Source organism: Halichondria panicea, chromosome 5 (genome assembly GCF_963675165.1).
Source record: "Halichondria panicea chromosome 5, odHalPani1.1, whole genome shotgun sequence".
NCBI classification, from domain to species: Eukaryota; Metazoa; Porifera; class Demospongiae; order Suberitida; family Halichondriidae; genus Halichondria; species Halichondria panicea.
Genome location: NC_087381.1, coordinates 4,541,555 through 4,569,511, shown reverse-complemented (window position 1 = coordinate 4,569,511; position 27,957 = coordinate 4,541,555). Strand labels below are relative to the sequence as shown.

At 40.1% G+C, this 27,957-nt stretch overlaps 5 protein-coding genes across 10 annotated transcripts; 1 reads left to right on the top strand and 4 right to left on the bottom strand.

Annotated features, from left to right (window-relative positions):
• Positions 1 to 2,383: 2,383 nt before the first annotated feature.
• On the bottom strand, positions 2,384 to 5,638 carry LOC135335761 (tubulin polyglutamylase complex subunit 2-like). Of its 5 annotated transcripts, none has more exons than XM_064531304.1 (9): positions 5,535 to 5,638; positions 4,780 to 4,965; positions 4,642 to 4,721; positions 4,355 to 4,442; positions 4,036 to 4,206; positions 3,329 to 3,433; positions 2,900 to 3,048; positions 2,709 to 2,848; positions 2,384 to 2,534 (listed from the first exon to the last, which is right to left on the bottom strand). In XM_064531304.1, exons 2-9 carry the CDS (start codon positions 4,832 to 4,834, stop codon positions 2,483 to 2,485), a joined length of 840 nt encoding a protein of 279 aa, XP_064387374.1. In that variant the 5' UTR covers positions 4,835 to 4,965; positions 5,535 to 5,638; the 3' UTR covers positions 2,384 to 2,482. The 5 variants fall into 5 exon arrangements, with proteins under 5 accessions (XP_064387374.1, XP_064387375.1, XP_064387376.1 ...); XM_064531305.1 differs by having other exon boundaries at positions 4,036 to 4,194; XM_064531306.1 differs by lacking the exon at positions 3,329 to 3,433.
• LOC135335760 (superkiller complex protein 8-like) lies at positions 5,493 to 10,381 on the bottom strand. The gene is made up of 10 exons (XM_064531302.1): positions 10,281 to 10,381; positions 9,516 to 9,594; positions 9,105 to 9,251; positions 8,861 to 8,947; positions 7,747 to 7,895; positions 7,392 to 7,485; positions 6,960 to 7,053; positions 6,634 to 6,726; positions 6,405 to 6,483; positions 5,493 to 5,638 (listed from the first exon to the last, which is right to left on the bottom strand). The coding sequence occupies exons 1-10, from the start codon at positions 10,281 to 10,283 to the stop codon at positions 5,546 to 5,548; spliced, it is 918 nt and encodes a 305-aa protein (XP_064387372.1). The 5' UTR covers positions 10,284 to 10,381; the 3' UTR covers positions 5,493 to 5,545.
• Positions 10,382 to 10,398: 17 nt separating this feature from the next.
• Positions 10,399 to 15,127, top strand: LOC135335762 (uncharacterized). Of its 2 annotated transcripts, none has more exons than XM_064531310.1 (7): positions 10,399 to 10,564; positions 12,630 to 12,702; positions 13,322 to 13,375; positions 13,701 to 13,748; positions 14,112 to 14,207; positions 14,362 to 14,499; positions 14,706 to 15,127. In XM_064531310.1, exons 1-7 carry the CDS (start codon positions 10,542 to 10,544, stop codon positions 14,901 to 14,903), a joined length of 630 nt encoding a protein of 209 aa, XP_064387380.1. In that variant the 5' UTR covers positions 10,399 to 10,541; the 3' UTR covers positions 14,904 to 15,127. The 2 variants fall into 2 exon arrangements, with proteins under 2 accessions (XP_064387380.1, XP_064387379.1); XM_064531309.1 differs by having other exon boundaries at positions 12,621 to 12,702.
• Positions 15,128 to 15,228: 101 nt separating this feature from the next.
• LOC135335756 (uncharacterized) lies at positions 15,229 to 21,607 on the bottom strand. Its single transcript, XM_064531299.1, has 9 exons — positions 21,388 to 21,607; positions 20,978 to 21,163; positions 20,578 to 20,668; positions 19,696 to 19,797; positions 18,992 to 19,149; positions 18,794 to 18,934; positions 18,088 to 18,245; positions 16,975 to 17,235; positions 15,229 to 15,474 (listed from the first exon to the last, which is right to left on the bottom strand). The coding sequence occupies exons 1-9, from the start codon at positions 21,513 to 21,515 to the stop codon at positions 15,389 to 15,391; spliced, it is 1,311 nt and encodes a 436-aa protein (XP_064387369.1). The 5' UTR covers positions 21,516 to 21,607; the 3' UTR covers positions 15,229 to 15,388.
• A 169-nt stretch (positions 21,608 to 21,776) lies between these two features.
• On the bottom strand, positions 21,777 to 25,460 carry LOC135335758 (hypoxia-inducible factor 1-alpha inhibitor-like). Its single transcript, XM_064531300.1, has 9 exons — positions 25,364 to 25,460; positions 25,018 to 25,127; positions 24,538 to 24,681; positions 23,835 to 24,137; positions 23,516 to 23,611; positions 22,838 to 22,944; positions 22,707 to 22,770; positions 22,121 to 22,231; positions 21,777 to 21,964 (listed from the first exon to the last, which is right to left on the bottom strand). Exons 1-9 carry the CDS (start codon positions 25,407 to 25,409, stop codon positions 21,920 to 21,922), a joined length of 1,026 nt encoding a protein of 341 aa, XP_064387370.1. The 5' UTR covers positions 25,410 to 25,460; the 3' UTR covers positions 21,777 to 21,919.
• Positions 25,461 to 27,957: the final 2,497 nt, after the last annotated feature.

Here is a 27,957-nt window from a genome sequence, read left to right as displayed (position 1 = left end):
AAGTGACCCTATTGACCCTGGCGTTCTAGCCCTGGTACACACCCACTGTAGAAGAAAGTAGGCAGAGGATCCTAGGATCGGATCCAGAGTGGATGAACACTAAATATCTTAAATCTACTGAACTGTACCATTAATCAGCTAGGGATCCTGACTAAACTGCACTGAGGACGATCGAAAATTGTAAGCCTTTCTTATGTCTGCCATGCCATCATAGACAAAAGAGAGAAATGGATAGGAAACGGATCACGTGATCCCATAAGCTGCATATAAAATACACACACTGAGCTAAGATACAGCTGTGTTTCGCTCCCAAACCCCCAGGAAAACTACTTCTATGGCTGTTTTGAAAAATTCAGACCTTTCCAAGTCTCCCTACCACTTCAATTTAATGTCCCTTTATACTAGGTATCATTTGGAAATAACAGAAACTTTTTTGGGATTGCTAAGAAGTAGCTAGAGATACAGAAACATTGCTTTCACTACTTAGGATGTTTCTTGTACCAATAACACCTATAATACAGCTAGAACAACCTATATAAGTAGTGTACTGTGTGTCATATAGCCTCAAGTATTAAACAAAAGTAAAAGTTCAGCAGCAGGGTTCTCACACTGACAGTAAGACAATCATTTGTCTCTTTTTTTTGTGTTTTTGGCCATTTTTTTCCATGTACAGTAGGCGGCCTCAAATGAATCCCGGGGGAAACGCGGATAGTTTTCGAGGCGCTAAGTGTTTCCTATCCATTCGTCTCTTTTATCTATGATTGTGCCCTTTATTATTTGGTCCCCCGAGACGAACTTCTTCATGACAGGACGCGGACCGGCTATAGGTGATCTAGCGTACAAGATTTCGAAATCATTCATAGCCATGCCACACCCTAATTACAGATGGAACAAACCCTGTCAAAGCAGTGGTTCCCAAACATAATAATGTATAATTTTGCCTGTCATAATTATTATTATTATAATTATGTGATAATAATACGTCAATTGTTTTCAGATGAAGAGAGCAAAGCTAGTGTATGTTGCACTCACTGTGAGTGTGCTGTGTCTACCTTACTACTTTCTTACGTCCATGATGCATAGAGAAAAACGCAGCAGTAAATTTATTGCTGAAGCACCAAATGTAGATGTAGTCGAACAAGCCCAATTTCAACACTCACTAACAATTGAGAATAGAAGATCGAACATTGCATCGATGGATAGTAAAACATCAACACGTGGTTATAATAAGCCCAAGTCAACGATTTTACGTCATGAATACAAGGGAACAGTGTTAGTATCAACTCGTCAAAATACGGAAATAGTATCAGCTTTTTTCGACTTCAGGCAAGGCCAACGGATGGTAGCAATTCTTGGATGTCAGTATCAAAAGCATCATGCAGCAGAGACACACTACTACTGCCTTGTCCAGTACCCAGATGGTGGTGAGAAGTGCCTAACTAAGGAAACATTTAATGAAAAGCTTAGCGCAGCAGATGAAAATAGTAGCAAACGTTGTTTATCACATCGTTTTGCCTGTACGCTTGAGGACTCTAATATCTTACCTATTCAAGTCATACTATCAGCTTCCTCGACCTGTGAGTCACCGAGAACTGAATGGATGGATATACTAGACAGTAGGTATGAAAATTACACACCAGGCTCTCCACTTGTTAAAGAGGTACCCCTCGGGGTTTGCTTTCAGTCACCACTCTATCAGGCTGCAAGCTGGAAAAGGGAAGTGATTGTGGAGGCAGTAGAAAGGTACCGTGTTTTGGGTGCAAAATGGTTTACCCTGTACTACCGTGAGAATCCTTCGATCGAAGTTATGCAAGTTATTCAGGAGTATGAAACACTAGGACTCATCGAAGCCATCAATATGACAGTATCTGAGTTGACCTATTATGATTTGCGTTACTATGGTGAACTGCTGGCCATTCGGGATTGTGTGTATCGTAACATGCATCGTGTTAAGTACCTTGCTATGACTGATATTGACGAGGTAATTGTCCCCCAGTCTCACACAAACATTATCGATATGGTTTCATCTATAGATTCAAGCAAAGTTGGAGCATTCCAGTTCAAGCACTCGGCTATGATGACAACCCCTGGTAAAGAACAATATGGCAAATATACTTGCCCAAATTCTAGTGTACAGGTGGAAAAGCCTAAGTTCGTAACAAACACGTATCGGACTAAACCATTTCCAATACCCGAAACAGTTGGCCTCGGAAGATGGAAATTTATCGTAAAACCGCAAAATGTTGACATGGTTAGCATACACTCTGTGGCACGCTACGTGGGTGGATACAATATGAACTCTGTGGCACCCACCACAGGACTGCTGTATCATTATCGGAATGCACCATTCTTTAGTCCCGACATATGTAAGAGTTGTGCTGAAGACAGTAAACTATCTGGTCGTTCTGATTTGTTGGATATTTATATTACCAGTATGTGCAGCAATTTATACAATTATTAATAGATCGAATTACATGTATGTTCAGTTATTATGTCCTTGCACTCCCTGTGTGGGCCTGATCTCCACTTTTGACCTGCAAAATATCCGTACAGGTTCAACGTGTAATGAATTACTAAATAATTATATTCCACATGCAACCCTAGCTGTGCCTGAGTGATTTCCTAATAGCAAGTATAATACTAGCCTCGTCCTCACAGGCTGATCGGGAAATAACGCTAGGTTAATTGTATTTTAATTAATAACTCACTTCTTTTCTTTAGAGGGTTTCACAATAACAATCTTTGACGTGTCCAATGTAGTGTGAGCGATACTGGTACTGTTGGTCTGCAGAGCAGACAGTTCCAAGTCAATCTCGAGACGCTTGGGAATGAACATTCGGAACCAACGCTATGTGTATAATTATGTTCAATACACCAAACTCAAAGTTTATCCACCAACCTCCCACTGAGGGCTTAGTCCGAGGATGGTGAGTGCATAAGGCCACTGCACCAGTGCAAGGTGGACAACGGCCAAACGCAGGTAGTCAGAAAAGGTGGTTGAGAGAGGATGCCAACACAGGGAGAGGTCCAACAACCAGTACCTACAATCTTGGAAACAGCAATAATTATAAGTTATAATCTATACATGTAGTGAGCAATTGAACACAGTCATGCATGTATTACACCATTATTATGATACTACATGCAGGTGTGCTAATTTGAAGAGGTAGAAATGTATTTCAAGGGTAGAAATGTTCGCGTTTTCGCTGAATAAGCATGTACCGCGAACATTTATACCCACGAATTTAATATCGGATGCACGCATGCTGCAGAAAGGCTGCTATTCCGCAATAATTATAACCTCTACAATATAATTATGTGACTGTACCTGCGTCATTCTCCAAATTATAGACCAGACACACATGTCCACATGATGGACAATAGTCTAAAATGAATGTCTTGCAGCGTCCACTCAAACTGGGGCTCCATCTATCTAATGTGGTTGTTGTTTGTAGGGGGAATGTTTATTTTATGCATTATAGAACAAAATGAAATAGCTAGGTTTGTGTATTCTATAGACAGTGTAGAACTTGCTAAGTGGTCCAGAAACTCTAGCTTGTGTTGATATGTAGACTACATAATTATTTTGAGTTTAAATAGAAGCGCTAGGGGTAGAGACGCAGCAAGCTGACATCTAAATTTGTGTTTGTAATGATCGTTCTTGTGGTGGGTCGTCACTGTGTAGAAAGCATAGTTAAAGTAAGCTCGCTGTGGGATGAGAAGTAGTTCAGATAGTCTTGTGTTATAGAGTATACCTGTACTGAGAGTTTAGAGCGAAACCGCTGAAGTGGAAAGCAGCTAGAGCAAGTTTTGAACCCTTGATCGACCAGTATACCACGATTGATCTCGATTGAACCCGAGTATGAATACACAAACCTATAGTTTCTTATATGCCGAACATATCCAACATTTAATGACGTCATCAGCCACAGAAATGGGCTATGAGCCTTGTGCACCATGTGTACCCCTACTTTTATCATAGCTTACAGTAGAAGACACATGCATTTGGCATCTAGTTTACTCCCATCATCCCACCTGACGATAATGGAGTATCCAGATCATTGAGAGAGGGTTGTCTAGCTGAAATGAGACTCCCTTCTTGAGAGAAAAAAATGTCGGTTTGAGTTTGACCTCCCAGCAAATGAAGTTCTTGTATACTGTTCACATTTAATCGACCAATATCATGAACCACATCTGCATTAAGGTCTTTGAATGCTCACATAATGCAGACACAATTATAAACCATGCAGTGTGTACAAGCTTTTACATTTTGAAAAGTAAAGTGATTTCTTCAGTAAACAAATCAGCGGTGTAAATATTAAGCAAGAATAGCACTGTACATTACCAAACTTACCATTGTACAGGTACTTCCAAGTGAGTGTTAGTCCATTGTTAGTCCGATAGAACTCTTTCAGGTCACTAGGTAAACTACAACCATTAGTCTGTGAGAATCGTTATGAAAACAGTGACACGTCGATCTATGAAAGATACTCTACACTACGCGAGTACACCAGGAACTTTAAAAATGCATGGTAGTAAAGTATATAGATCTATTATTAATTAGCAGCCCTCCATACGAAACTTTGGAGTGCAACTTCTTCTGGTTTATACGTAGACACCCATCTGAACACAATTCCTCACTTCTTCCCAGGCTAGCATCTGTGACACAGAGGCAGGCAATTCTTCCGTTAGGGAGACGTCTCTCACTTCCAACTTGGAGGCTGCAAAATTATAAGGCTATGTGTGGTATTGACTATACAATAACCAAGCTATACCTACTAAGGTAATCCAGTAATCCAGAAAGCACACCACTCTTCGGGTCTGGAATGTCCATCTCTAGCTAGCTCTCTGACAATATAGTGAAATTTAGGTAATGATCACTTTATTTCACTTTCTGCACTGTCAGCATTTCTGGATCCCAGTTTTTTGGTGATCCTATGCTTTTTCACCCATTATTCTCAATACCTAAAATCCAAAAAATGTTATTATAGACGAAATTAACGTAGACATAAGCACAGCACACAACTGACACACGACATTAATATAATCATGATTCTCAGCTAGTGTTATCTTACTGACGTGAACGAGCCATAATATTCACCTTCAGCATTTTTTGCCATGAAAAACGTCGTTATATCAAAACTTAATGTAATGATCTTTACCAAAAATGGACATTGATGCCATTATTTTAGACATCTGTTTTATAAATTATTCTCAGCATGCATGATTGAAACTAGGTACATTGGCCTACATGTATATATAATCGAAATTCCGTACATGAAATAATTATGCTTGCATGCATGTTTCAGGTGCTATAATTATATTGAGTACAGTGTAGTACAGCATGAGACATGAGACCAAGTAATTTTAAACTTAGCATGTACAATGCAAACAATGTTTATGTCTGGCCACAAATAAGTCTGGATGCTAAAAACTACTACCAAATTAATTTTGTTTACGTAATTGGGGTGCACTTGACCATGCAACTTGCATTGGTGTTCCAACATACATGTATATACGGTAATTATACGTACAACGTGACGGTTTATTCATGAGGACAGCCATACACATACAGTGCTTTATCGTCTGAGACTGAAGCTATCTTAGTTCCATTGACATTGTAGCACACACTCCACACCTGTGAAAAAATCAAATCTTTATAGAGGACACTGGACACAACACGTAGTGCAGTGTTGTGCATGAAACCCTGTATCTGTGCTGTAACACGCAGCTACTACGGCTACATGGGCTATCGTGTCATTGTGCAGGCTAGCCTCGAATCCAGGCCGTTTGAAAAGATGGATTGTTTTGCGCATGTAAACCTACGCACTACCCAACAAACAACATATTTTTATTGTCATGCATGCATGCATGTGTACACAGTGATCGACATACTATGGTAAATTTCTACTAGTATATACTTTATATTCTGTAAATACAGTCGTGTCACATTAGTGATCATAGCTTCTAGTGCTGTTCTCTCTTGCTTGGGGAAGCAAGAATCGGTCCAAAGGACAACAGCTCGAGGCACTAAATTACAGCAATGTAATATCCACATGTGGTGGCTGTCTACTCTATCCGTACTTCAAACGCCTCCATAGCTAGCCAAGGCATAGTGCCCATACGTTCTGGCCATATCAGCAGCAGTACACCCATTACTGTCTAGTGTCTCCAACTTCCTGATATATGCATGGTTAGTTGAAAACAGGAAATGTGACAGTATAGGCTTAGCTAGCATTGACATTCTTTTTTTATAAACAGCCGTGGATATCCGTTCATGTCAACAATTTTACTTACTGAAAATTTACTAGAATCTTGGCGCGTGCGAACAGTGTATATAATTATATGCAAGTGACCTGGATTCGAGGCTACATGCATGCAAGCATGAAAATGAAAATGTTAACCTGGTCGCCGTGCTCTTTGAAGGTGTGGCAGCACTGCCTGGTACTGGAGTCCCACACTTTAACTGTTTTGTCACTGGAGCTGAAGAGAAGTAGATACGATCAGCTAGTGTTAGGAATTAAGTGATTTACTTTCAGAAGCAATCTACAAGTACTTCTCTGTATGACTATATAGTACGCACTGGGTAAATAACTATACTGCCTACATGCAAGTGTACGTCGAATAACTAACCCAGTTACAAAGTGTTTATCATCGGGTGAGAATGCCACACTCAGAACCCACGAGCTGTGTCCAGACAATGTCCCAGCCAGTATGGCATGCTCACTGCACATGCACACAAGAAAATTATTATTGTTATCACGTAACCGCATGTAAAAATGATGACATAAATTATGTGTTCTATACAGTCATGGAACATTCCGTGTCACATTAGCAATCATGGCTTCATCGAATCATCGTCGTCACTCGGAGGGAAAACTACTTGTGAATCAAAAACCTAGCTGTGTTTTCCATTAACACTCTTAATACACTGTAGCAATAGCAGGAAGCAGACTTACACATCATATATCTTCATATCTCTGTCATCAGAAGCAGTGACCAGCAGCCTGGAGTCATAAGAGAAGCACAGAGACCGGACGGGCATGGCGTGACCTGACAGTGTTTGCGTGTGATACGTACAGGCCAGTCATCATTGTTATTCTCTAGTCTAGAATATAAGTCAAGAAGATTGCACAGTTCATAGTTCCAATCCTTCCAACCTTGATGAGGTGCATACATGCACAGCACATTGCGTCAATCAACTTTCTTTTCTTAATTATTATACCTTGCTAAGATACGTGTGTAATACATTGAACATGCACGGGTAGATGAAGTTCAGGCAAAGCCAACAACAAAAGGGCACCTATTCAGGTTCCAATCATGTAAGCATTTTGTATAGACACGTACATCACACTTGTACAAAGAGGTGATCCAATCATAGATGTGCAAACCTTCTAAAGTATGTAGCAGTCTCTCTGTTTTGACGTCGAAGAAGTTGATAATCCCATCTATGGCCCCAGAAGCGATCAACTTGCCATTACGACTCTGTGTGAAACAATGACTAAAGAGTATAATGACATTGTATTGTACGAGTTGTGATTAGGCGATAATCATGGGGAATATTCTACCTAGGATCGCCAAATTAAGGATGGATTGTCACTGCCAATTCATTCAACTCGTTTACATATAGTTTTCCCGTTACACAGTACTCAAAAAATTTCATTCACATATTATTATGAGCCTTCTTTCCATTACTTTTGAAGAAGCTACAATCATGTGTGTACAGTAATCTTTCCGGCAACTCACATAGGCAATGCTCATGATGAACTTGCCCCTAGTGTCGAGGGCACTCTGTTTCTTACCCTCCTTCACATTAAACAAGTTGATCTTGCCATCATGGCTACCAGTCGCAAGCTGGCAAGAGTCAGCAGAGAAGGCAAGAGTCCAAACATCAACTGCCATTGCATATGAAGGGTGGAAGATTAAAAGCTGCGTATGTAATACTGTGAGAGGGAGCCGGTATACATGTAAAATTTCAACATGCATAATAAATTATGTATTAAATGTTAGTCTGTGAAATGCTAAACATGACTCTAACACCTACTTTAATACGCTGTACTTAATATTAGGATTGGCACATGTCATGCGAGTCCATATAATGAAAGCATCGCAGGTGCTGATGCCTCGGTGGAGACGCCAAAGCTACATAACATGAAGTTATACTATACACATGATGAACATTTTTGCGTTAATTAATTTTGCTGCATGCAAACTCAAAGAGTGGGTAATGATCGACCATGATTGTTGTTAAAAACGATTGATGCCAAAAGTTCAAGTCTAATGGCTGCATCACAGCAGAGCCCTCACTCTTGCAGCTACCAATGACTAGCGTTCTAGTGCATAGCTAACTACTAAGTAGAGTAGCAACACTCGGTAAACAAGTTTGGATACGTGCTCTTCTGAAAAGGCTGCAATGGCATTCCAAGTATTACTAAGCAAAATTAGGACAACTCGAGAACGAAGCAAATCCACGAATTAAAATCCAAGTAAACATGACTAGAAGCCTATAGGAACTCTTACTTGCACTTGATTCATCCTTGAGCAGCTGTAGCAGTCTACACAGACACACACACACAAACACACTACTGTATACCTCGCTTGCGCATGCGCACCGAGGCATAATCATGATACTATGTACACTGTTGCAAACCTGCCTTCTAAGACAAACCCTAATATATAAAGGCAAATCACTGTATGCGGCATTGGAACTTAGAGACTGATTTAAAACAATTTTCTCATGACGTTTCAGAGTGTATATCATTTACCGGGAGAGCATGACCCCCCACCTACATGTAAATGTAAATCACACCATTTCCCCCTTGCCAAAATGACTGGATGCAAATGTATAGTCCCGGCCCACCTGGTCCTCCATCGATACTCTTCAGCAGCTTCCCAGTCTCTAACTCCCACAGTTTGATACATCCATCCAGACCACTGCTGGCAGCAACTACGTACATGTACATTAACACTATAAGTTGTGACATCACAAACTCTATACAGTGTACAGTATAGTATGCCAGGGCACAGTAATTATTGATTATAAATGGCATCATACCTGCAGCTTACAAATCTCACAATAATACAGTAGCAAGGGATGACCTCACCTTCCCCGCTAGGGTCAATGGCCACTGACACCACTCCAAGTTGATGGCCGTCTGCCGTCCACTTGGCCACCAGAGAGTCTGAATTGGTGTCCCATGACCACGCCTTTACCTTGCTGTCAACTGACCCACTCACCAGTGTCTCCACTCCTGTGTGAGCGTGGGAGGGGTTGAAGGTACTGTTACAGTAGCATAATAATCACATACGAAACAACCCTTACTTACGGATGCTTAGACTTCGTAGAATGCGGCGCTTCTTTCATATAGATACAGCCCTAATACAAATTGCAGAACTACATGTAATTTCCCGAAAGATTTACCTCCTTTATACCTTTACATGTCACGTGTGTGAGGCACCAAAAACCAACCACATAATTAGTATAAAAATAATGTAGATCTTGTCAATTAACACACCTGTGTGAGAGTGCTTGCTCCAGGCTAACCCCCACACACCATCCTCGTGAGCATGTTCTTGCCTCACTAGTGTATTGTACTGCGGAATAAAGTGATCATTACGTATCTATTATCTTGTACACAGGCTAGACGAAAATTACATACAATATAATTTATTTTGTAATGTTACAGCAGTAAGTCAGTCCAGCTGGCGCTTATGTTCTACAGCTAGAGAAAATAAATGTGGCCTAGCTATGGGTCAGACAATTTTTCAAAGTGTAAAGGAGTCAAAGATGCAGGATGATTGTCTTGATGTCTCATCAAACAAACCTTTTTATAAGCGCCAGAAAAAAATAATTACAGCAACAGTATAGATGCTTCTTTTAGGACCTCAAAAACTATGCTGATGCTTGACATGGCACTGTATTTACATCAATTACGGTATATGCTACACCACTTAACCAGTATTAAGATACATTGTAGATGTACAGAATCATGACAACTAAGACTGCACATGCTGCAGCTCTATTCTTCTGTCATAAAAAGTCTAATACACCAACAGAATTTCAAATTTCATTGTAGCACAAAATATAATGGAGGAAATTATGTGATCTTGGCACTTTCATTTAGAGTGGCAGCCACATACAGGAGGTACATTTAGAGTTCAGTTATTAAGTTAATTAACAGAGTGGCCACCTTTATGAGACGTTACATGACATTGTACATGCAGATATGTCAGACTCAAAGTTCTCACAATCTAGACCACTAGTAGCAGAGATTTCTCACCATGATCAGGCTCAGCCAGTACAGTGCAGTGCAGTGCAGGCTAGCTGTTAGCTACAACCCAAGAGTGTTCTTATTAATACGCGCCCTTCTAAAAGGTGAATGAGCCCCACCCACTTTTTTGTCAGACCTTTCCCCACGGCCTTTTAGCTAGTTCAGCAAATCTCAGCTAGCAAATAGCTAGCTAGCTGTGCAGTCACTATTCATAAAAACGGGAGCTTAATTTGCGAACGAGAGGGAGAGGGAGAGCTAGAGCTGACCATAATGACCTATCAACAAGGACCAGTGTAAGTTTGTAGTCCATGTGTACGATTTTCTCTTACCATAATGTTAACCTGTACTGTACGTAGCTTAACACTAGTAGATAAAATAGTGAATACGTACATGTATGTACTGACTCTTGATGCCTTAAAAGAAAATGTTTGTCTACTGAGTGTTTGTCAACTATGTCGCCTAACTATTCGATGTGAGCTTACCCTAAAAATAGGCGACACCCTCGATCTTGCCCTCTAGAAGTAGCGACTGCTGCGTTGTCTTACGTTACGTTCTTAAATAGAGGTCAAAGTAGCCGCCTAGCTAGCCTTAATTCCACTGAGGCCGCTAGAAACAATGTATTTAAGTGGCCTGTAATCGAGGCTTGTAGAGTTACCTTGACCGACCTCCAATTAGATACGACCCTCTAAATATGCGACACAAGGATCGACTTCAGTGCGTAGCAACCTCTGGGTTTGTAGATATTTAAATGTGTCGTCTTAAATACGGAAAATAATTGAAAATGGTAAAGACAGCTACTAAATACAGTAGAGCCTCGATTATTCGACTAGGCAATTTTTCTGTTGTAGGCTCAAAGTTTGACTAATAAAATGAGCGTGTCTCTTATAATTATGTGCATGCGCATTACAGCTGTTACCATAGAGACAGGCATGTTAATTTTCTGCGCATGCACATATGCTCCACAAGTGCAGGGATCAAGGCGTGGTTTATCCTTTCGATTATCCGGTTATCCAGTCTGCCTCTGGAACCAAGGTGTCCGGATAATCTACTGTATATCTCATACTTTTCGATTAATTGCGTGTCTGTATATATGCAAGCCACAAATTGCATTCATACAATGTACATGTACATGTATATCTATATGTACCACGTACCATTGCATTGTTGAAATGACTATATATTACTTGCTATGCCCTAGATCTCTTTGTCACCCTATTTTTTGTCACTCTGTGATGATCATGCAGGTACTATTTTTGGCCATATCCTAATTGGGCTGTACACAGCAGTGTCAGCAGTTGTGACATAATTGGTTTTCCCTCTAAGGTTATAGTATTGTTGTCTTTGAGAAATAGTCTGTTAATGATGTTGACTTGTCACAGAATGTATTAATGTAAGTAAACAGTAATGTGTACATGCATTATATAGCTGGCAAGTATACCGTGTAACCTTGCCAGTCCACAACTGTATCAGATCTGTACTATCGTGTTCGTTATTTAGTAGGGAAGACCTAACTTTAGCATTGCGATAATATAATTATTGTGACTTAATTTCCATGAACAATGGTGTGCATATTTATATTTCGAGCATATAAATAAAAGAATTTCGCGAATGTAATATTTTCGTGGATAGCCGCGTTTTGGTGCATGTATGCAATAATTTGTGGGTATACATTTCACGGTATAATTATATTTAATTGGCGAAAAATTTGAAAGCCTCAAAGTATATCCTTGAAATTAATACCCTCAAATAATGGTATAATTATAAGGTACATAGGATTGAAAGTGAACATTAGTTGTGGGTTGTGACTGTAAGGTTTGCAAAAGCCTTTGATTGGGGTTTGTGGCCTCGATCATCAATGAAGAATTAATTTACTGGAGTAATTTTAGCAAACCTGTATAATTATTGTGGCCAGGATTGAGTCCATGTGTGGAATCAGAGGATGTCCAACATGTACTACAAGTTCAATACATTGATGTCACGTGATAACATCTGGGCCATACACTGTACTTGTAATAATTCGTGCACTCCTTCTCTGGTGTGGTACCATGTCACTCTCAGTAGAACCTCGATTAGGACTCCTTTGTTCCATAATCAGGCCGAGTAACGGACTATGCCAGCTATTTTTTACATCATTTATGATAAACATTAGTGCAAATGTAGTTGGTAGCAGGGCACGTGGTCGTTTTACTCAGGCACAAGTCATATACCACGCATATCTCCATGCATTTAAGGAACGTATACAGCACCTCACTAGTTACTGACTCTGTCAGAAAGATTATTGTTACTGCAGTAACTATTTGCTGATGATGTTTTGTGCAACTGTTACATGTATGTATAACTACTGTTCAGTCCCCACAGAGATGCGTTCATTAAGATTGTGCTCGTGGGAGACCCAGGAGTGGGCAAAACATCACTCCTTGTGAGATACACGGTAAGAGCAGTAGCCTGCCTGAGTCACATGTACCCAAGTGTAGATCTAAACTTTGATGGTGTCAATAATTATACTACTGTACGTCACATATGTACAGTAATGTTAATAACAGTGTCCCTATAAGTAAGTATGTAAGTGTCAACCTAGCTACTACGTACATACTGTGTATACATGTACACAGCATGTATACACATGTAACTGGTAGCTGTAACTCACTCCGTTTCTTATCAGACATGTATGTACATAATTATGCGATCTGCATACACGTTTTGCCTGGTGTATCCTAAATGAACGTATACATTCATGTACATGTACATGTGTACCCTAGCTACTAATTGTAGTGCTAGCTAAGGTCATTATGTCTTAATTGTCAGGACATGCATGCACACTAATGCCGCACACTAATGCCTTATTTGCACGTCGAAATCTCACTTATTGTCACAGTAGCTAGAATAGATAATTCTACATGTACATGCACAGTATACAGTAGTATGAAACGTAAAGCTCTACAAGATGAAGATTACTAACTAGTAATTAAGATAAGATTAGTACTTGTGTGAGCTGCGTGTTTGTCCCGTCACTGGCTACATGTATCCATGCACTCACTTGTTTTCTGTAGGAGGGGAAGTTTAGCGAAACTCCCATGACCAACATCGGCCCAGGAGTGGACTATGTGAGTCTGTGAGGGGTGTGCATGTGGAGTTCATGCTTGTAGAGTGTTTGTGTGTGGTGTGTGAGTCAGCATAATAATTTGTTTTTGAATCAGTGGCTTATTGTAGTGGTGTAAGAGTGCATGGACAGTACGTATAATGGTAGAAGTGTTTACGAAACATTTTTGGTTCCTTGTACATATTTCTACAGGAAACAAAAGATAATTAAGACACAATGCTTTATTATTGTACGTCTCACGTACATGTACATGTATAGTGTAGTACGTACTTATGAAAAGCTCAATGTTTACAAGATGACTATTACTTGGATTCCTTGCACTTGTACAGAAAACGAAGATAATTGAGGTCGACAACAAACAGATAGAGTTACAGCTGGTAAGTGGACCATTGAACTCCCACAAGTTCTCAAGGCTATTATACGTACATGTATGTACCAGTTAAAATTATACAAATTTAAGATCAATACCAAGTTAATTTGTAGTTTCTCAGGCCTGCCTGCATCAATTGGCTACTTGCAAAAAAGTTAAAATATCACATTAGTCCTAACAAGAGTATATGTACTCATGGTCGCAACAATAATTAAAAAAAAATGTAGCCTGAAGAACTTCAAAAATCGACTTTGTAACTAATGATTATTATGTGTTTATAGGCTAGGCAAAAGTTCTCTGCAATTTACACTATCTCTCACACAATACCCCGCCCCCCCCCCCACACACACACACACACACACACGCACAGTGGGACACAGCTGGCCAAGAGAGGTTTCGTTCGATTACAGACTCATTCTACAAGGGGGCTCACGGCATTCTTCTGGTGTTTGATGTCACTGATGGGGTAAGGTTTACATTGTATTCATCATTATTATACACACTGTACATGTTTGCACACAGTGAGGTATACGTGACATTATTTTGTTGAGCATGTGTGCTGCTTGCCTGTATACTGTGCATAAAGAAATTTGAAAGTACACTGCACTCCACTCCTACAGGAGTCATATACTCGGTGCACTAACTGGAATAGGGACATAGAGCGCTACCTCTACCAACGACCGAACACCGTCAAGTACATGGTCGGCAACAAAATTGACGAGAAAAGAGAAAGGATGATCATACCTGATGCCGCTAAGGTGTGAAATGTTTTGCCAGCACCTAAGAGTTAGGATTTCACATTATATTTGTTATTGAGTATGCACATAGTGAAGTGCCGTGTATATATATTTTAAAGCACCACCCCCCCCCCACACTGTTTTTCGTGCATGTGTAGCATTGCCTTGCAGTGTTGATTCTTTCTCAGTGTACGGCTTATACACCCACCATCCCACGCACACATCAGGAACTGGCTGAGAAATTTGAGATGAGCTACGTTGAAACAAGTGCCAAAGATAACACTAACGTTGAGGAGGCATTCGAAAGTATTGCTCGTGAAATCATGAGAGGTGAATCGTTCGAGCAACAGGACAGAAATGTTATTCATATCCGTAAGACACAACCAGACTCGACTAAAAAGAAGGAATGTTGCGGGAAGAGTTAATTGGGTCTTATTTACTGTGTTTTAATTGTTTATGTTTGTGACCATTATCTTAAAGCCTCCATTACATTGCATTGACAATTAAAGTGGGACAGTGCACCCTGTGTAAGATAAGATTGTGTGTGCTATAATGTATTTTGACTATCATTTTGTTTGATACGTAAACATCTCTTACATGTATGATGTGGTATAATACGCACTACTATTATTATTATTGATAAACATCATTCTAGAGGCAAACATAACAAAAATACTCATCTTCTACAGCAGGTTATTTTTGTATGTAGAGCATCGTACGAAAATATTTAATTGGACAGTTCATATAATTAGACAAAAATTTGCATCAACGAAAAGTACCCGCTACACGGTAGCTAGTGCAGTAGTAACTATAATAGTATTATACAGTCATGTAATACAATGGACATTGTATAATTATAATAAATAATACGATCTATATAGTTATTGCACGTTAAAAAATAGTATCAAAATTAACCCAACATTGAGCAGAGATATTTCAGTTTTAAAAACAAGGTGTCAAACTCAACAGTAGGTAGAAGCATCGACAATCTCACATCTGTACAATTAATTATATATAAGTGCATGGCATGATAAGAGCATACTTTACATAATTGGTCATAGATACATGTAGAACGTACATATAAGAGGGATTGAAAACGAATATATTTGCGTGAAACACTCCGCGCTATATTATAGGGTGTGCATGGCTAAAACTACAAAGATATTATTTATAGTCAGCATGCAGGGCCGTAGCCAGGATTTGGGGGAGGGGGATGCTGAATGAATGGATGTTACGAATTATCAGTGCGCAGACCCTATAATGGGGGGTCTGGGGGCACTCCCCCATAGTATTTTTGTTATTACAGACTATACTACGCGTTTATGAACAGTACAGCTTATCCATAGCAAGAAGCCATTAATTCTATATAGCACCATAGATTGAAGAGTTAGAGGGATAGGAAACGGAGTGGTGCACGTGATGATTTTGCATTGAATCTGCAGTGGAGCCTCGAAAATTATCCGCGTTACGAGGCTATTAAGCACATTTTTGTCAGGTAACTCCCAAAGCTGTGTTTCCTCGAGACATCATCTCTTTTAGCAATTTATTAACACACCTAGTCCATGAGCCACGTGTAGTACTTGCTAATGACTGACCACACCCAGTAAAAAGAAACTCTCCAATAAAGTTATATGTTCCCAAGGCTGTTTTAGAGCTATTGGAACATATAACGTGTAAGCGGGCTGGTTATGACTACTACAATATAGGTATAGACCTTGAAATATAAGTGAGTTGTACGGACTAAGCACAGTTACTTGTAGTTTATTATGCACTGAGTGTAGAAATATATATTGTTGTGATGGCCTCGATTAAACCTCAGTGTAGCGCGGATGTTACTCGAGATACTAATCGTTCCCTATCCCTCTAACTCTTCAAACTATGATAGCACTTAGATACATAACAACCAAGCCAAGCAATGTTCTTTGTTGTTTCGGTTTCACAGAAAGAAAAAAGTTAAACTAACTTTCAAGCTAAACTCAAAAACAGAGTAAAGACAACGGACTTAGAGCTTGTCAGTGATGTAAACTTACTAGTACCTTCCAGCCCCAAGTGATTGCTAGTGGATAGGAGAACTAGAAACAGTTAAATACAATGTCAGAACGGTCAACCACGAAAATATTCGCAATCGCTAAATCGTAACGCGGAGTGTTTCAACTGTTTACACAGAGATGCCCGGTCGCTTCCAATCTATGAATTAATGTAGCATAATTATTTCTTAGAGCAGTCGCTTCCAATCTATGAATTAATGTAGCATAATTATTTCTTAGAGCAATAATAATAATTATATACACATGCATGCACAAACATGTCACCGTAGTGGCCGGGGCATCGAAGCATAATTAATAACAGCTAGCTCTAGCATGCATGCATGGCCGCCTATAAGAAAATAATACGATAATCAAATTAAAAACTACGAACTAGCTCCCTTAGGCAATTATTACAGCTATATACGTATGTACAATATTATAATTATTATGGCCAAGCAAATTAACTCACAGTTATCCATAGCTCCAAAAACTGATCCTTCTATCCCATACAGATTTACCCTCTCCAGCACTTGCTCACATGACCCGTTAGCCATTATACCAGCCGAGCACATGATCCACGCATAACCCCCTGTCGAAGACAGTTGATTGGTCAGCGAGAGGCCAGGACAAGAAGAAAATAGGTCAGACACCCCCTTGAAACGAGACGAAATGACTTCATGACCAAACTCATGGAAGGGGAAATTGTGTGTCTGAGTCTTGTTTGCTTCTTCTGCACAGGGAGAGAAAAATTATATTATTAGACATGTATGATGGCCTCAGTCCTCTAGTTATTTTTGTTGTGCAGTTGCATGAAAGCGCTCACTGTAGTATAGTGGCGGCTTTTAAGCCTTTTTATAATTATTATAAAAAAAAATTAGTCATGCATGCAGTCACTGAAGTGCTAAATTTAAGAGCATGTCTAGAGATGAGTTGGAAAAGAAATACCGTATAGCGAATTGAATTATAGCTGGGCTAAACTTCTTAAAACAAAATCTTCCATTAAAATATGTTGAGGCTACATGTACATGTATATATTCATGCTGTAAATGCCCACGACAGCCTACACGTCTCGGGTAATGAAGGTGCAATTTTGTCTTTCAAATAATTATGTGACGACATGCAGGAGCAACATTCTAATTAGCTGACTCAGCATTAAAACATAGGCCTACACGTGAACTGGAATGTAATTACAGCTTGTCGCACCTCTTCTGGTGTATAGCTAATCACGAATTTAGATGGCAGGCTCTGGGAATGGAAAAATCAAGTATAAATTGAGGGAGCATCCATTTCAAACTTTTCTGTTAAGCTATAAGCTGCTATAAATTAGTAATATTACATGCAGACGGGAACCATTATTTAATATTTTATATCTCATTATTCATTACCATGAAAATTATCATTATAAACTTGTGACATAATTATGTCATTGAATTTAATTCAGTAATAATATTTAATTCATTGATAATAATAAGAGAAATAACAAGCAATGCGAACAGAGGACCTGAAACTCGTTTCATTTGGAGTGGCCTATTTTATGTAATTGATCCATGGGATGGATATTCAGACCGACTAACTAACTTACCTAGCACGACCTGCAGGCCATTAAGCACCCTGAGTTGAACATCAATAGAGAAGTCGAGCATGATCCCGTCCACCACTTGTAGCATGCCTACAGCTAGGTCTTTGTCCTTCACCAGCCCCCAGCCAAACCTGGTGCCGGCCAGGCCACCATGCTTGGAGCTGTTTGTATATGGGGTGGGGGGAGTAAGAGTTATAATTGAATTGAAAACTGAAATACGGTGCCACTAATCACTGTATTCACAAATTTGAATGAAATATTAATGGGAGAATTCATTCCCAAAAAGGTTCTACTTCTAAAGACAACATCTGTAATCTACAATGTGTACCCAGTATTCTATCGAGATTACGCCCATCCTAATTGCATGCTATGGTAATGCATGGGCTAGAAGTTAAGAGTCTGCATCAGAAGGTTGTTCCTTGTCACTGTCAGAGTCGATCGATCTTCAACAGTGATTCATAAGATTGTCTTTGTCTTGTATCCTCGCAAATCGGAGCAATAATTTTTGGATCTAGATATAATTATAAAATAGCTGTCTTCAGAGCTAACCAGCTTTACAGAAAAAACTGCTGAACCTTTTCTTGGGCATCACTTCCTCCGTATTGTTGAGGCACATTAGGCTAGCCTATATGCAAAAACCGTTACTTAAAAGGGGGGTGGGCGTAATTTCAGATGTGGGCGTAATCTCGATAGAAAACGATATATGTACCTTGAGAAGACCATGAGAGGGTGGTCTAGTTTAGCATTAATCTCAGTGTACATTGGCCAATAGTAGACCATATCCATGACCACTCGGGAGGGGTCCATCACCAGTGGGTTTCTTTTTACTCCACTAGGGTTATCAGGATAACTAAAAGGGGGAGGGGCGATCATTAAATACACTTAACTCAGCTGAGAAGTTACTTACGTCAGTATCTCTATGGTGAATGGTGAGTTAGGATCAGCAGAAGCATTCCACCGAGTGTTGGGACAGTTACTAGATATGAAAATATAACCTGGATAGTAAGGGGCTTGAGCAAACACATCCACTGCAGTGGGACACACCTCCAAGGAGCTACTGCATTCCTGCATGTTGAAGAGTCATGTGCAAACTGTCTTTTCGCAGTGCTAATAGGTACACGTCACGGTACCACATTCAGTATTAAAGAAAGGAACACAACAAAAACGACACGAGGATACATTTCCTACATATACATGAACGTACATGAACTGACTATACATGTACCTTAATGTTACTATTATAGACGGGTAGTAATTTTAGCGTTTTCAGATTTTTCTCTGTCTTTAGGGTACTAATTTTTTGCCGGATTTGTAGCAAATTTAATATAGTCAAAAGATGCATATACATGCAAGTATACGAGTTTTAAGGTTGAATGGAAAGTTTGGAGTCAGATACAGATGAAAAAAGGGCTAGCTTGCTTAGCAATACTCTCAAAAGTACATCAGAAAAACATATAATAATATATATTTTTTTAATGAGATTCATAATTTTTAATTGCGTTTTATTATTAGCGCGTACTTAATTTAGCATTAATTACAAATTCGCTAAAATTCGCTAAAATTAGTACCCGTTTATAATAGTAACAATAAGGTAGCTAGAATAATAAGTACCTGTAGTATTCTTTTAGAGATAACAGCCAGAGCGGAGTGTATCACCATTGTAGCACCCATCCCTGTCACCATGAAATACCCCTCAGTCTCAGCATTGCCAGTCTATAGAAAAAATTGGTACATTATCGACTCCTCCAAATATGCTTCAGGCATAATGTGTACATGCATACATGTACGTATGATCAGAGTCACAGTACAGTAGTAGAAATAAGTATGAATTAATGTACAGTTACCGTACATGCTCGATCAGAGGCCGCTCTTGTATGAAGGCCGCACTCAAATAGTAGCCTCCCTTGCTAGCAAAATGAAACATTTAGTAGCCGCTCTCAAATAGTAGCATCAGTGAACTTTGACTTTAGCATATTTTTTGCACGTAGCAGCCAAAAAAATTATTAATACTAGCAGCTAGCTACATGTACGTAGCTACTATAGGTACAGGTAGCAGCTTGTTAGTGCTTCACAATGACTTTCTCATGGCTGAGTTCAAGTTTATGCAGGTGAAAAGAACTTTTAATGAACAACTAAAGGTTATTGAATTATAGCTGGGGCTAATACACCTCTCTTGAACAGTGGCTTCTCTCAAATTGTAGCCTCCTCTTCCAGCAAAATGAAACATTTAGTAGCCGCGGCTCCTAGCTGATCAAGTATATACGGTATGTACATGTAGTTTTATATACATGCATGTACTTACTTACAATGCATTTTAGATAATAATTATTATGTATAGAAATTGAGATCTGAAACTCTTAGTATTTCTTCACTAGCTAGCACATTTTCCAAGGATCTCATGTATTTGCTCTCTAACCTTCCCTTTTAACGATATTATTAGCACAATGACATGTATCCATAATTATGGCACTGTGATAATAGCCAGCCACTCACCAGTTTATGCAGTTGTAGGATGGCCTCCTTCAGAGGAGGGAAGATGTTCTCCTCCACTTTTGTGCTGTAGTGGTTGCCCTGGTAGGCTGGTCTGGGTACATAAAGAAAGCCAATTCATCATGTATACATTCTTTAGTGCTGAATTGTGTGGAAGCCACTTCTTTTTCCATCCGAGGAAAGGGACAGGGCAGCTACCGTGTTGAGAGCTGTCCCATGCAGTGTATGATAATCTCCCGCTGCTCACCATGAATGCAGGCCCACCGCCTACGCACTTCCTAACCCCAAGACCACAATAATCCTCTGAATCTTATTGCTAGCCATAATTATAGCATTAGCTAACTATTCGATGTACCCTGTGCAAAGTGTGCATGCCATGCATGTACATGTATAAACCAGTCACCTGTAATGGCCTGGTGTCTGAGTGCAAGGCTCGGCTTCAGTGGAGTGACCCCCTGTCCAGTACTCGGATAGGTATACCGGGTTACCCCCCACAGAGGCCAGTTTGCATTGCAGGGGGTCCTCCTTGGTCTTGCAGTAGTCACCTGAATAGCACTGGTAGCATGGTTGTGAGTCTATGCCTGTGCATCTGTATTGTCAGTTAATAACATTCGTTTAATACATTGAACAGAAGTTCGATCATAAAAGCAAAACACACATTACTTTTTAGGCTAGGACACACAACAGAGCTAGTGATGATAACTATTAAGACCTTCGATGCACACTAATTAAGGTGTGTGTTACTGTATGTGGTCTTAGAACAGATGCTGTATGGTCACATTCACATGCAAAGCTAGCTCACTGCACAGTCACCTTTTCAGCACAGTATCCCACACTCCACCAGGCAGGCAGGGATCGTTGCTAGGATATCCTCCACATCCCTCACCAGAACACTGCGCAGCACCCAGCAGCAAGGACAAGACAACAAGCAGCAACTTCATTGTGTACACATAATATGCCTTGCTCAAGATCACGCAGTTTTACAATGTAAAATACTCCAGTTATCCTCTGGAATGTACTCCAGCTGTGATGTCACGTTTAATTAACGGTAATTGAATATTTCAGCTTCGAAAGGACTATTGGAGACGGGGATCGACTAAGTTCACCGAAGTTGATGAGGATCACGTGATACTGATCGACCTTTGTCCTCCTCACTACTGTGTGTTTGGTGGCTCGCTACACCCGCGACATTAAAATCAAAGTATAATTATAATGTGTTAATTCGCCGCGGTTTAAATGAAGTGAAATAAGACACAAAAACATACAGTACAGTACACCTACATGCATGTACACACATAATTCAGTGTTCATGCATTCTTGAGAGTGACAAAAAAAGGTTCAAACGTCAGATGTAACGTCCTTCTACGATCATCCGTAATAATGGAGCAACCTATGTAAGAAAGACAACGATATGAATCAGGAAGAGACGCAATCCCTTGGCGAGAAACTAGTGGAACCTCTCTAGTTTATCCCATTCATGTCTCAGAGAGCAAACACATGTATGCACATGCACACACAAACAGGGGTTAGGGTTAGAGTTACACACCTCTGCTGGGTCTTGCAATGCCTCGTGCAGCATCTTCTCGATGTTTCGTGTAATGGCTGTCTTCTGCTGGTCATTCAGGGGGTATTGAATCTTGTTGGGCACAGGACCGCTCTGAAGGGGGGGGGGGAGAGAACAGTGAAACTTGCATGGCTTTCATAATTCTAACTTCACATGTAGTGCGAGCATTGCAGAGACAGTTTCACAAGGTAGTATCGATTTGAAGCATGAATGTATACACATTGAGAAAGAGAGTTGATTTATATACCGCAAAAAACTTAGTGCTGGAACTGAATGACGAATGTTTTGCCCCCCAAAAAGTACCGGCTAAATAGTAGCTCTAATAAATTGTGGCCAATTGTATCTCAAGCTATTATCGCTACAATTTGAATGTGCGTCGCTCTAAATGAAGCAACACCTAAAGTTCTTCATATTATTTGTGCACGGAAAAATTTTTTTGTCTGGTGCCTTAATTCTACTTTTACGGTAATGTTAGCACCGACAGCTGCCGGACGATAACAGTTGGCAAATGATAAATGCTAGCTTGCTTGCTGTGTATATAGTGGGTGTGTATAGTGACCCGACTCACCCTGTACCAGAATGTGATTGAGATTGTGATGCCTCCCTTGGGCAGTCCTTCAATCCAATGCCACCTAAGGAGTCACATCAATTTACTGACCACAATAGTACTGCACATGACACCAACCAACTGAAACTCACCAGTACATGGGAATATAGAGCACTTCTCCTGGTTTTACCATACATTCGTAGCCTTTCACATCACGAAAGTTTGGAAACTTCTCAAAGTCAGGATTGTTAAAATCAACCTGCATATTACAGCAACGCACTTACATGTAAGGTGTGCAAAGCTCTAGCTTTTAATCTAAATAGCTAGTGCTGCTCAATGTTTATGAATACCGTATAGCGCGAAATTTTCGAGGCACTTATATTTCGTGGATTGGCCTCTAAAAACCATTTCGTTGCACAATGTTCGCGGAATGACTGCTTACCGGAAGCCACGCCTTTAAATATTTGCACGATAGCAGGTAATTCTAATTAAAGAACAATTTTTGTGGACTGAATTTTCATATATTCGTATAGAATTCTAACCCACGAAATCCGCGAAAATTAAGCCCCTCGAACATTTCGCGCTATACGGTAGTTCCCAGATAAACAGTATGTAAGTTACAGTAATCATTTTTAGCTTAGGGGGGGTGGCTTAGCACCATGAGCCCATAGCTAGATACGCCACAGTATACAGTGGAGCATCAGCAATACATATACATGTACATTATATAGTACACAACACTTCAGAAAAAGCAAGGTTTGTGCAATGAAAGGTGCATGTACACTCAGAGCCGTAAATTTCCCATGTACATGTCATTTATGTGCATGTACCTGTGTCTGTCTGTCACAGGGATGTGCTACTGGGAAGGGGTAGAGCTTGTCAAAGTTGGAGGGTGAAAAAAGCATGCATCTCTTCTCTCCCATTACCTGCAGGTAGGGTAAACATAGTGTGGAGATAGAGGTTGCAGTCATTACACATACACCGTGCTCGGGACAATGTCAGCAACGTTTTCAGTGTTACATTTTAACAAGGAAATTAGGTACATGTATGTAGTCAGCACTAGTTACCGGTACCACTCATGCACTAAATTATTGCTTGACTGTTGTATACACATGCAAATATGCAATATGCAATAAAATGTTTCTTTACCTGACAGAAATAGTTGTGTTGCTCATCATAATGACAAGGTGATATATTCCCAGGCTGACCAATCAGAAGCAAGTTAGTAGTCAGCTGACCCCAATTGTAACGCTTTTTCCGGTCGTTTAACCATCTCCAGTTAAAGTGCACAAAATCGTGCTTTATGCTAGTACCCACAGTATCTGTCAAAGTGTCCTGGTAATACAGATATTCGTCGGTACGATCTATGTGACCTTTGAGCTCGTCTACAAACTTAGAGAATGTCCATTCTCTTTTTTTCATAGGTTCTCTGAAGTCAGGTACGTTGTTCACCTAGTTTGTGTGTTTGATACATGTACATGTGTGTGTGTGTGTGTGTGTGTGTGTGTGTGTGTGTGTGTGTGTGTGTGTGTGTGTGTGTGTGTGTGTGTGCGCGCGTGTGCATGTGTGTGTGTGTGTGTGTGTGTGTGTGTGTGTGCTATACTATACATGTAGACGTAGCATATTCCACTGCAAAAGTATTTTTCTTAGGTGACTGGCCTACATGTACTTCACAGTCATTTAAATATAGTTTAGCACGCTCGCATTTACTGATTATAAGCTAGTCATCCCGAGTAATAAGCTACCCTGATTCTATCAGCAGACACATGTATAACATGTAGACAGGTTTTATGGTATTTTCATAATAAGGCTTGCAGACGAGGACAGCCCAACAACCAGCACAAAAAATCACCTTTTTGTCATCAAAGTAGAGGAATTTTTTGGTCTTGGATATATAGACTGTGTGTTTGCTTGAGCCAATGTTGTCCTCCAGGTAAGGTAGTGTCCATCTCAGGGCTGGTTCCACTAGCTCTGTCCCCGTCAGTACTACAGGCATCTGCATTATGAGGGGAATGGGAATGTAAGGGTAATTTGTACACTACATCATTGAGTAAAAAATTTTGTATTTTCTTCTGTTTTTAATATTGAGTCCTAACAGAATGGTGAAAGCTACATGTACAATTCGAACAGTTTGGGAAGACATGCATGTTATTTTCGCCGAAAGAATGGTCTGCCTCCTCTGATAAAGTACAACGCAAAAAATGTTTTTAACCAGATGTTGTTGTTTTACAGTCGTGTATTTCAATAGTGAAAATACAGCTTGTACTTTAGCGTTGTTCATGCTATCATGCTATCATGTGATGCTATGGTGGTTCATATGCCAATGTCTTACCTCATGGGTCATGAGATGATCTGCCGTGGGATCGTCCCAATGAAGGCGTGGCACTTGCTCCAGGGGGAATGGGTAGTGCTTAAGACCAGTTGCCTCATCAAACACAACCTCTGTGGGGGTAGAGGGTGAGCAAAAGACTGCATCATGTGAGTGCTGATTCCAAAACACTTACACATAGCTAGCTAGCTGTGTGTGTCTATACTATAAGACCAGTTGCCTCATCAAACACAACCTCTGTGGGGGTAGAGGGTGAGCAAAAGACTGCATCATGTGAGTGCTGATTCCAAAACACTTACACATAGCTAGCTAGCTGTGTGTGTCTATACTATAAGTATATACCACATACCATATTTCTCTACAGGCTTAGAAGATTCTTCTCCTTTCTCAGCCATTTTGCATTTGAGGTTCTTGGAAGCATTTACCGTTTTTATTCTTATTATAGCGCCGCTATAAACTTAATTAAACGTACAATTTTAATTTTTCTTATTGCTCTAAGACAATCCCCCAGAGACAATCCTAGGGACCTTCGGGGTGTGTGTGTGTGTGTGTATGTCATGTATGTTAATGCACTGTGCAACACCAACTATGTCTAGGCCCAGAGGAGGGTATGACATGCAGGATCACAATAGTCTAATTGTAAAATGCAAGCCTACACATTGAACGGAAGGTAACAAATTGATCCTGCATGTCGTACCTCCTCTGGTCTCGGCCTATAATTATAATTAATAATTATGACAATTTGTATTTCAAAAACCCTATATTCTCGTATAAAGGTATGTGCCCATGATGCTAGCATAATTCTCAAAAAATAATGCCTGCCGTAGATCTCTTGAAAGCCCCTTCAAAGTATGCGCCACCAGTAGTGACCTGCAAAATTATAGCAGTTGCATCTTTTCTTGTTTTGCATACGTTTATAGTAAAAAAGCGGCACCTTGTTTATTGTTCCAAGTTATGCCAGCATTTAATTAAAGCTTCTGATGCACCTCATGATCATGTTCTGTTTGGCCAAGTTATGGCCAACTTTAAACTTTGTGGCGGAGGCAATGCACTAATTGGCCGATGCTGTAACTATTTAACCCCGCTGCCAGTATAGACACATGGGCTATGCACACAAGTCCTCTCGGACGACCTGGAACTTCAGGGTCGTCCGAGAGGACTTGTGTGTCGAGGCTATAGTCACCACCCAACCGGATTAGATATCACCCCGGTGATATTACTAGGAGTGCATTCATGCACTCCTGATATACCTATTATGCTATTCTTTTATGCTAAGTACAGCCTATATTCTTTTCAAATCGCCTATTATTCCCACATTATCCTCCAAAGCACAACATAATTATAGGCTAGGCCCCATGTCGTTGCACAAGTAACATCAAACTACCATGTGACAGTGGCGTGTACAATGGGGGGCTTTGGGGGCTTGAGCACCCCCCTGTCCTCCCAGACAACCATGAAATATCACTCAGTAGCTAGCTAACTGTGCAGCTCCAGAGATACGTGCAGCTCTATCTCATTGACAACGACAAGTCATGATCGACCACGCCCAATTGAGCATGCGCAATCAGTATTGCCATTCCAATGGTTATGTAATGCTAAATAGCTGATCAAGATCCTCTGCACTCTCCCAGTCACCTCTTGCTCCACTGAGAGATACTGAGAAGCAATGACTAACACCAGAATGACTGGACATCCCCATTGCAGTGATTGACCAGTTTGCTAGGATGTACCCCAGGAGAATAGTGCATGGAGATCCTACAAGATGACTGACTCATAATTATCACGCTATGAGATCCCATTTGAGTGTATTTAGCAGGGAACTATGAGCTATAGTACTGGTACTATAGATTGCTCTGGGCTACAAACTACAACATTATACATTGTATTGTCATTTACAAGAAGATACACATGTAATAACATAAAAATTACTGTAGCTAGATGCTTTATCTAGTAACATAGTAACAGAACTATAGAGTGGAAGAGACAAGCTCTAGAGGAGAATAGTAGGAGCTGCTCTTTTCTTGGCCAGTGTGCTGTACTTTTTTGCTGCAAGGCTGCATGGGGGAGGAGCTGGATGTATGAAAGATGCGCCGCAATAAATGAGGGGGGGTAAAATCGCGCGCGCTATGCGCGCGGCCCCATTTTTTCTGTATTCTTGAGCACCCTCCTGCTTCAATCTCTAGAAACGCCCCTGATGTGACCCTATCTATTAATATTATTAATTAGCACTATAGTAATTAAAGAATTGCAAAGAGATAATTAACCACCAGTATTTCCAATTGTTTATACTATGACCTGTATATAATTTCTGTGAAGCCTGACTATTATTCTCATAAATGTGCCTATTATATGCCAGCATAATTCTCACCTAAAAAATGTACTTATTATGCTCAAAATTATGCTAGCATAATCTATACCCAGGAGGCACTGCATGGAACAATCAGTGGACTTCTATTTTGGATCGGCCTTATAAATAATTTATATCACCAACTGGCGAGCCCACATCACCCGTATATCGGCACAGCACAGCACATTTATCAACAGTTTTGTCAAACTCTGTCAATTCGATAGCAGCTCAATCTCACATCTATACCGGTGTCATTCGCTCCTGGGGGAGTCCCCCACACCTTAGGCTTAGGCAGGAATGACCGGGGAGTCATTCATTCCTCTGACAACGGTACACTCTATAAGGGCTACCTCTCCGTAGACGAATCAGTTTATCCGGGGGGGATTACAGGGCTCATAATTAAGTATTATTATTTTGAGACGATACCAAACACGTTTTAATTAAAAAGGAATGCTACATAATTATTTTGCATGTAATACTAATCAGTTATCTAGCTACCTCAATCCTTCTCTACCTTAATATTATTTTGTATGCTTGTGTCGACAAAGTTATCACAATAGTTTGCAGCATTTTTTTCAAACATGCGAGCAGAAATA

Coding starts and splice junctions, on each gene's coding strand:
- LOC135335761 (XM_064531304.1), bottom strand. CDS start 4,834: ATGGACATTCCAGACCCGAAGAGTGGTGTGCTTTCTGGATTACTGGAT. Junction 4,207..4,354: donor TTGGAAGTACCTGTACAATG/GTAAGTTTGGTA, acceptor GAGCATTCAAAG/ACCTTAATGCAGATGTGGTT. Junction 2,849..2,899: donor GACTAAGCCCTCAGTGGGAG/GTTGGTGGATAA, acceptor TTATACACATAG/CGTTGGTTCCGAATGTTCAT.
- LOC135335756 (XM_064531299.1), bottom strand. CDS start 21,515: ATGAAGTTGCTGCTTGTTGTCTTGTCCTTGCTGCTGGGTGCTGCGCAG. Junction 21,164..21,387: donor TGGGATACTGTGCTGAAAAG/GTGACTGTGCAG, acceptor CTGACAATACAG/ATGCACAGGCATAGACTCAC. Junction 17,236..18,087: donor TGGCCTGCAGGTCGTGCTAG/GTAAGTTAGTTA, acceptor CTCCCTGTGCAG/AAGAAGCAAACAAGACTCAG.
- LOC135335760 (XM_064531302.1), bottom strand. Junction 7,896..8,860: donor GAGTATCGATGGAGGACCAG/GTGGGCCGGGAC, acceptor ATGCAATGGCAG/TTGATGTTTGGACTCTTGCC. Junction 7,054..7,391: donor ACTGCTACATACTTTAGAAG/GTTTGCACATCT, acceptor AAACACTGTCAG/GTCACGCCATGCCCGTCCGG.
- LOC135335758 (XM_064531300.1), bottom strand. CDS start 25,409: ATGGCTGAGAAAGGAGAAGAATCTTCTAAGCCTGTAGAGAAATATG. Junction 24,682..25,017: donor ATCATCTCATGACCCATGAG/GTAAGACATTGG, acceptor CTCATAATGCAG/ATGCCTGTAGTACTGACGGG. Junction 21,965..22,120: donor CATTGCAAGACCCAGCAGAG/GTGTGTAACTCT, acceptor TTTCTTACATAG/GTTGCTCCATTATTACGGAT.
- LOC135335762 (XM_064531309.1), top strand. CDS start 10,542: ATGACCTATCAACAAGGACCAGT. Junction 13,749..14,111: donor AACAGATAGAGTTACAGCTG/GTAAGTGGACCA, acceptor ACACACGCACAG/TGGGACACAGCTGGCCAAGA. Junction 14,500..14,705: donor TCATACCTGATGCCGCTAAG/GTGTGAAATGTT, acceptor CGCACACATCAG/GAACTGGCTGAGAAATTTGA.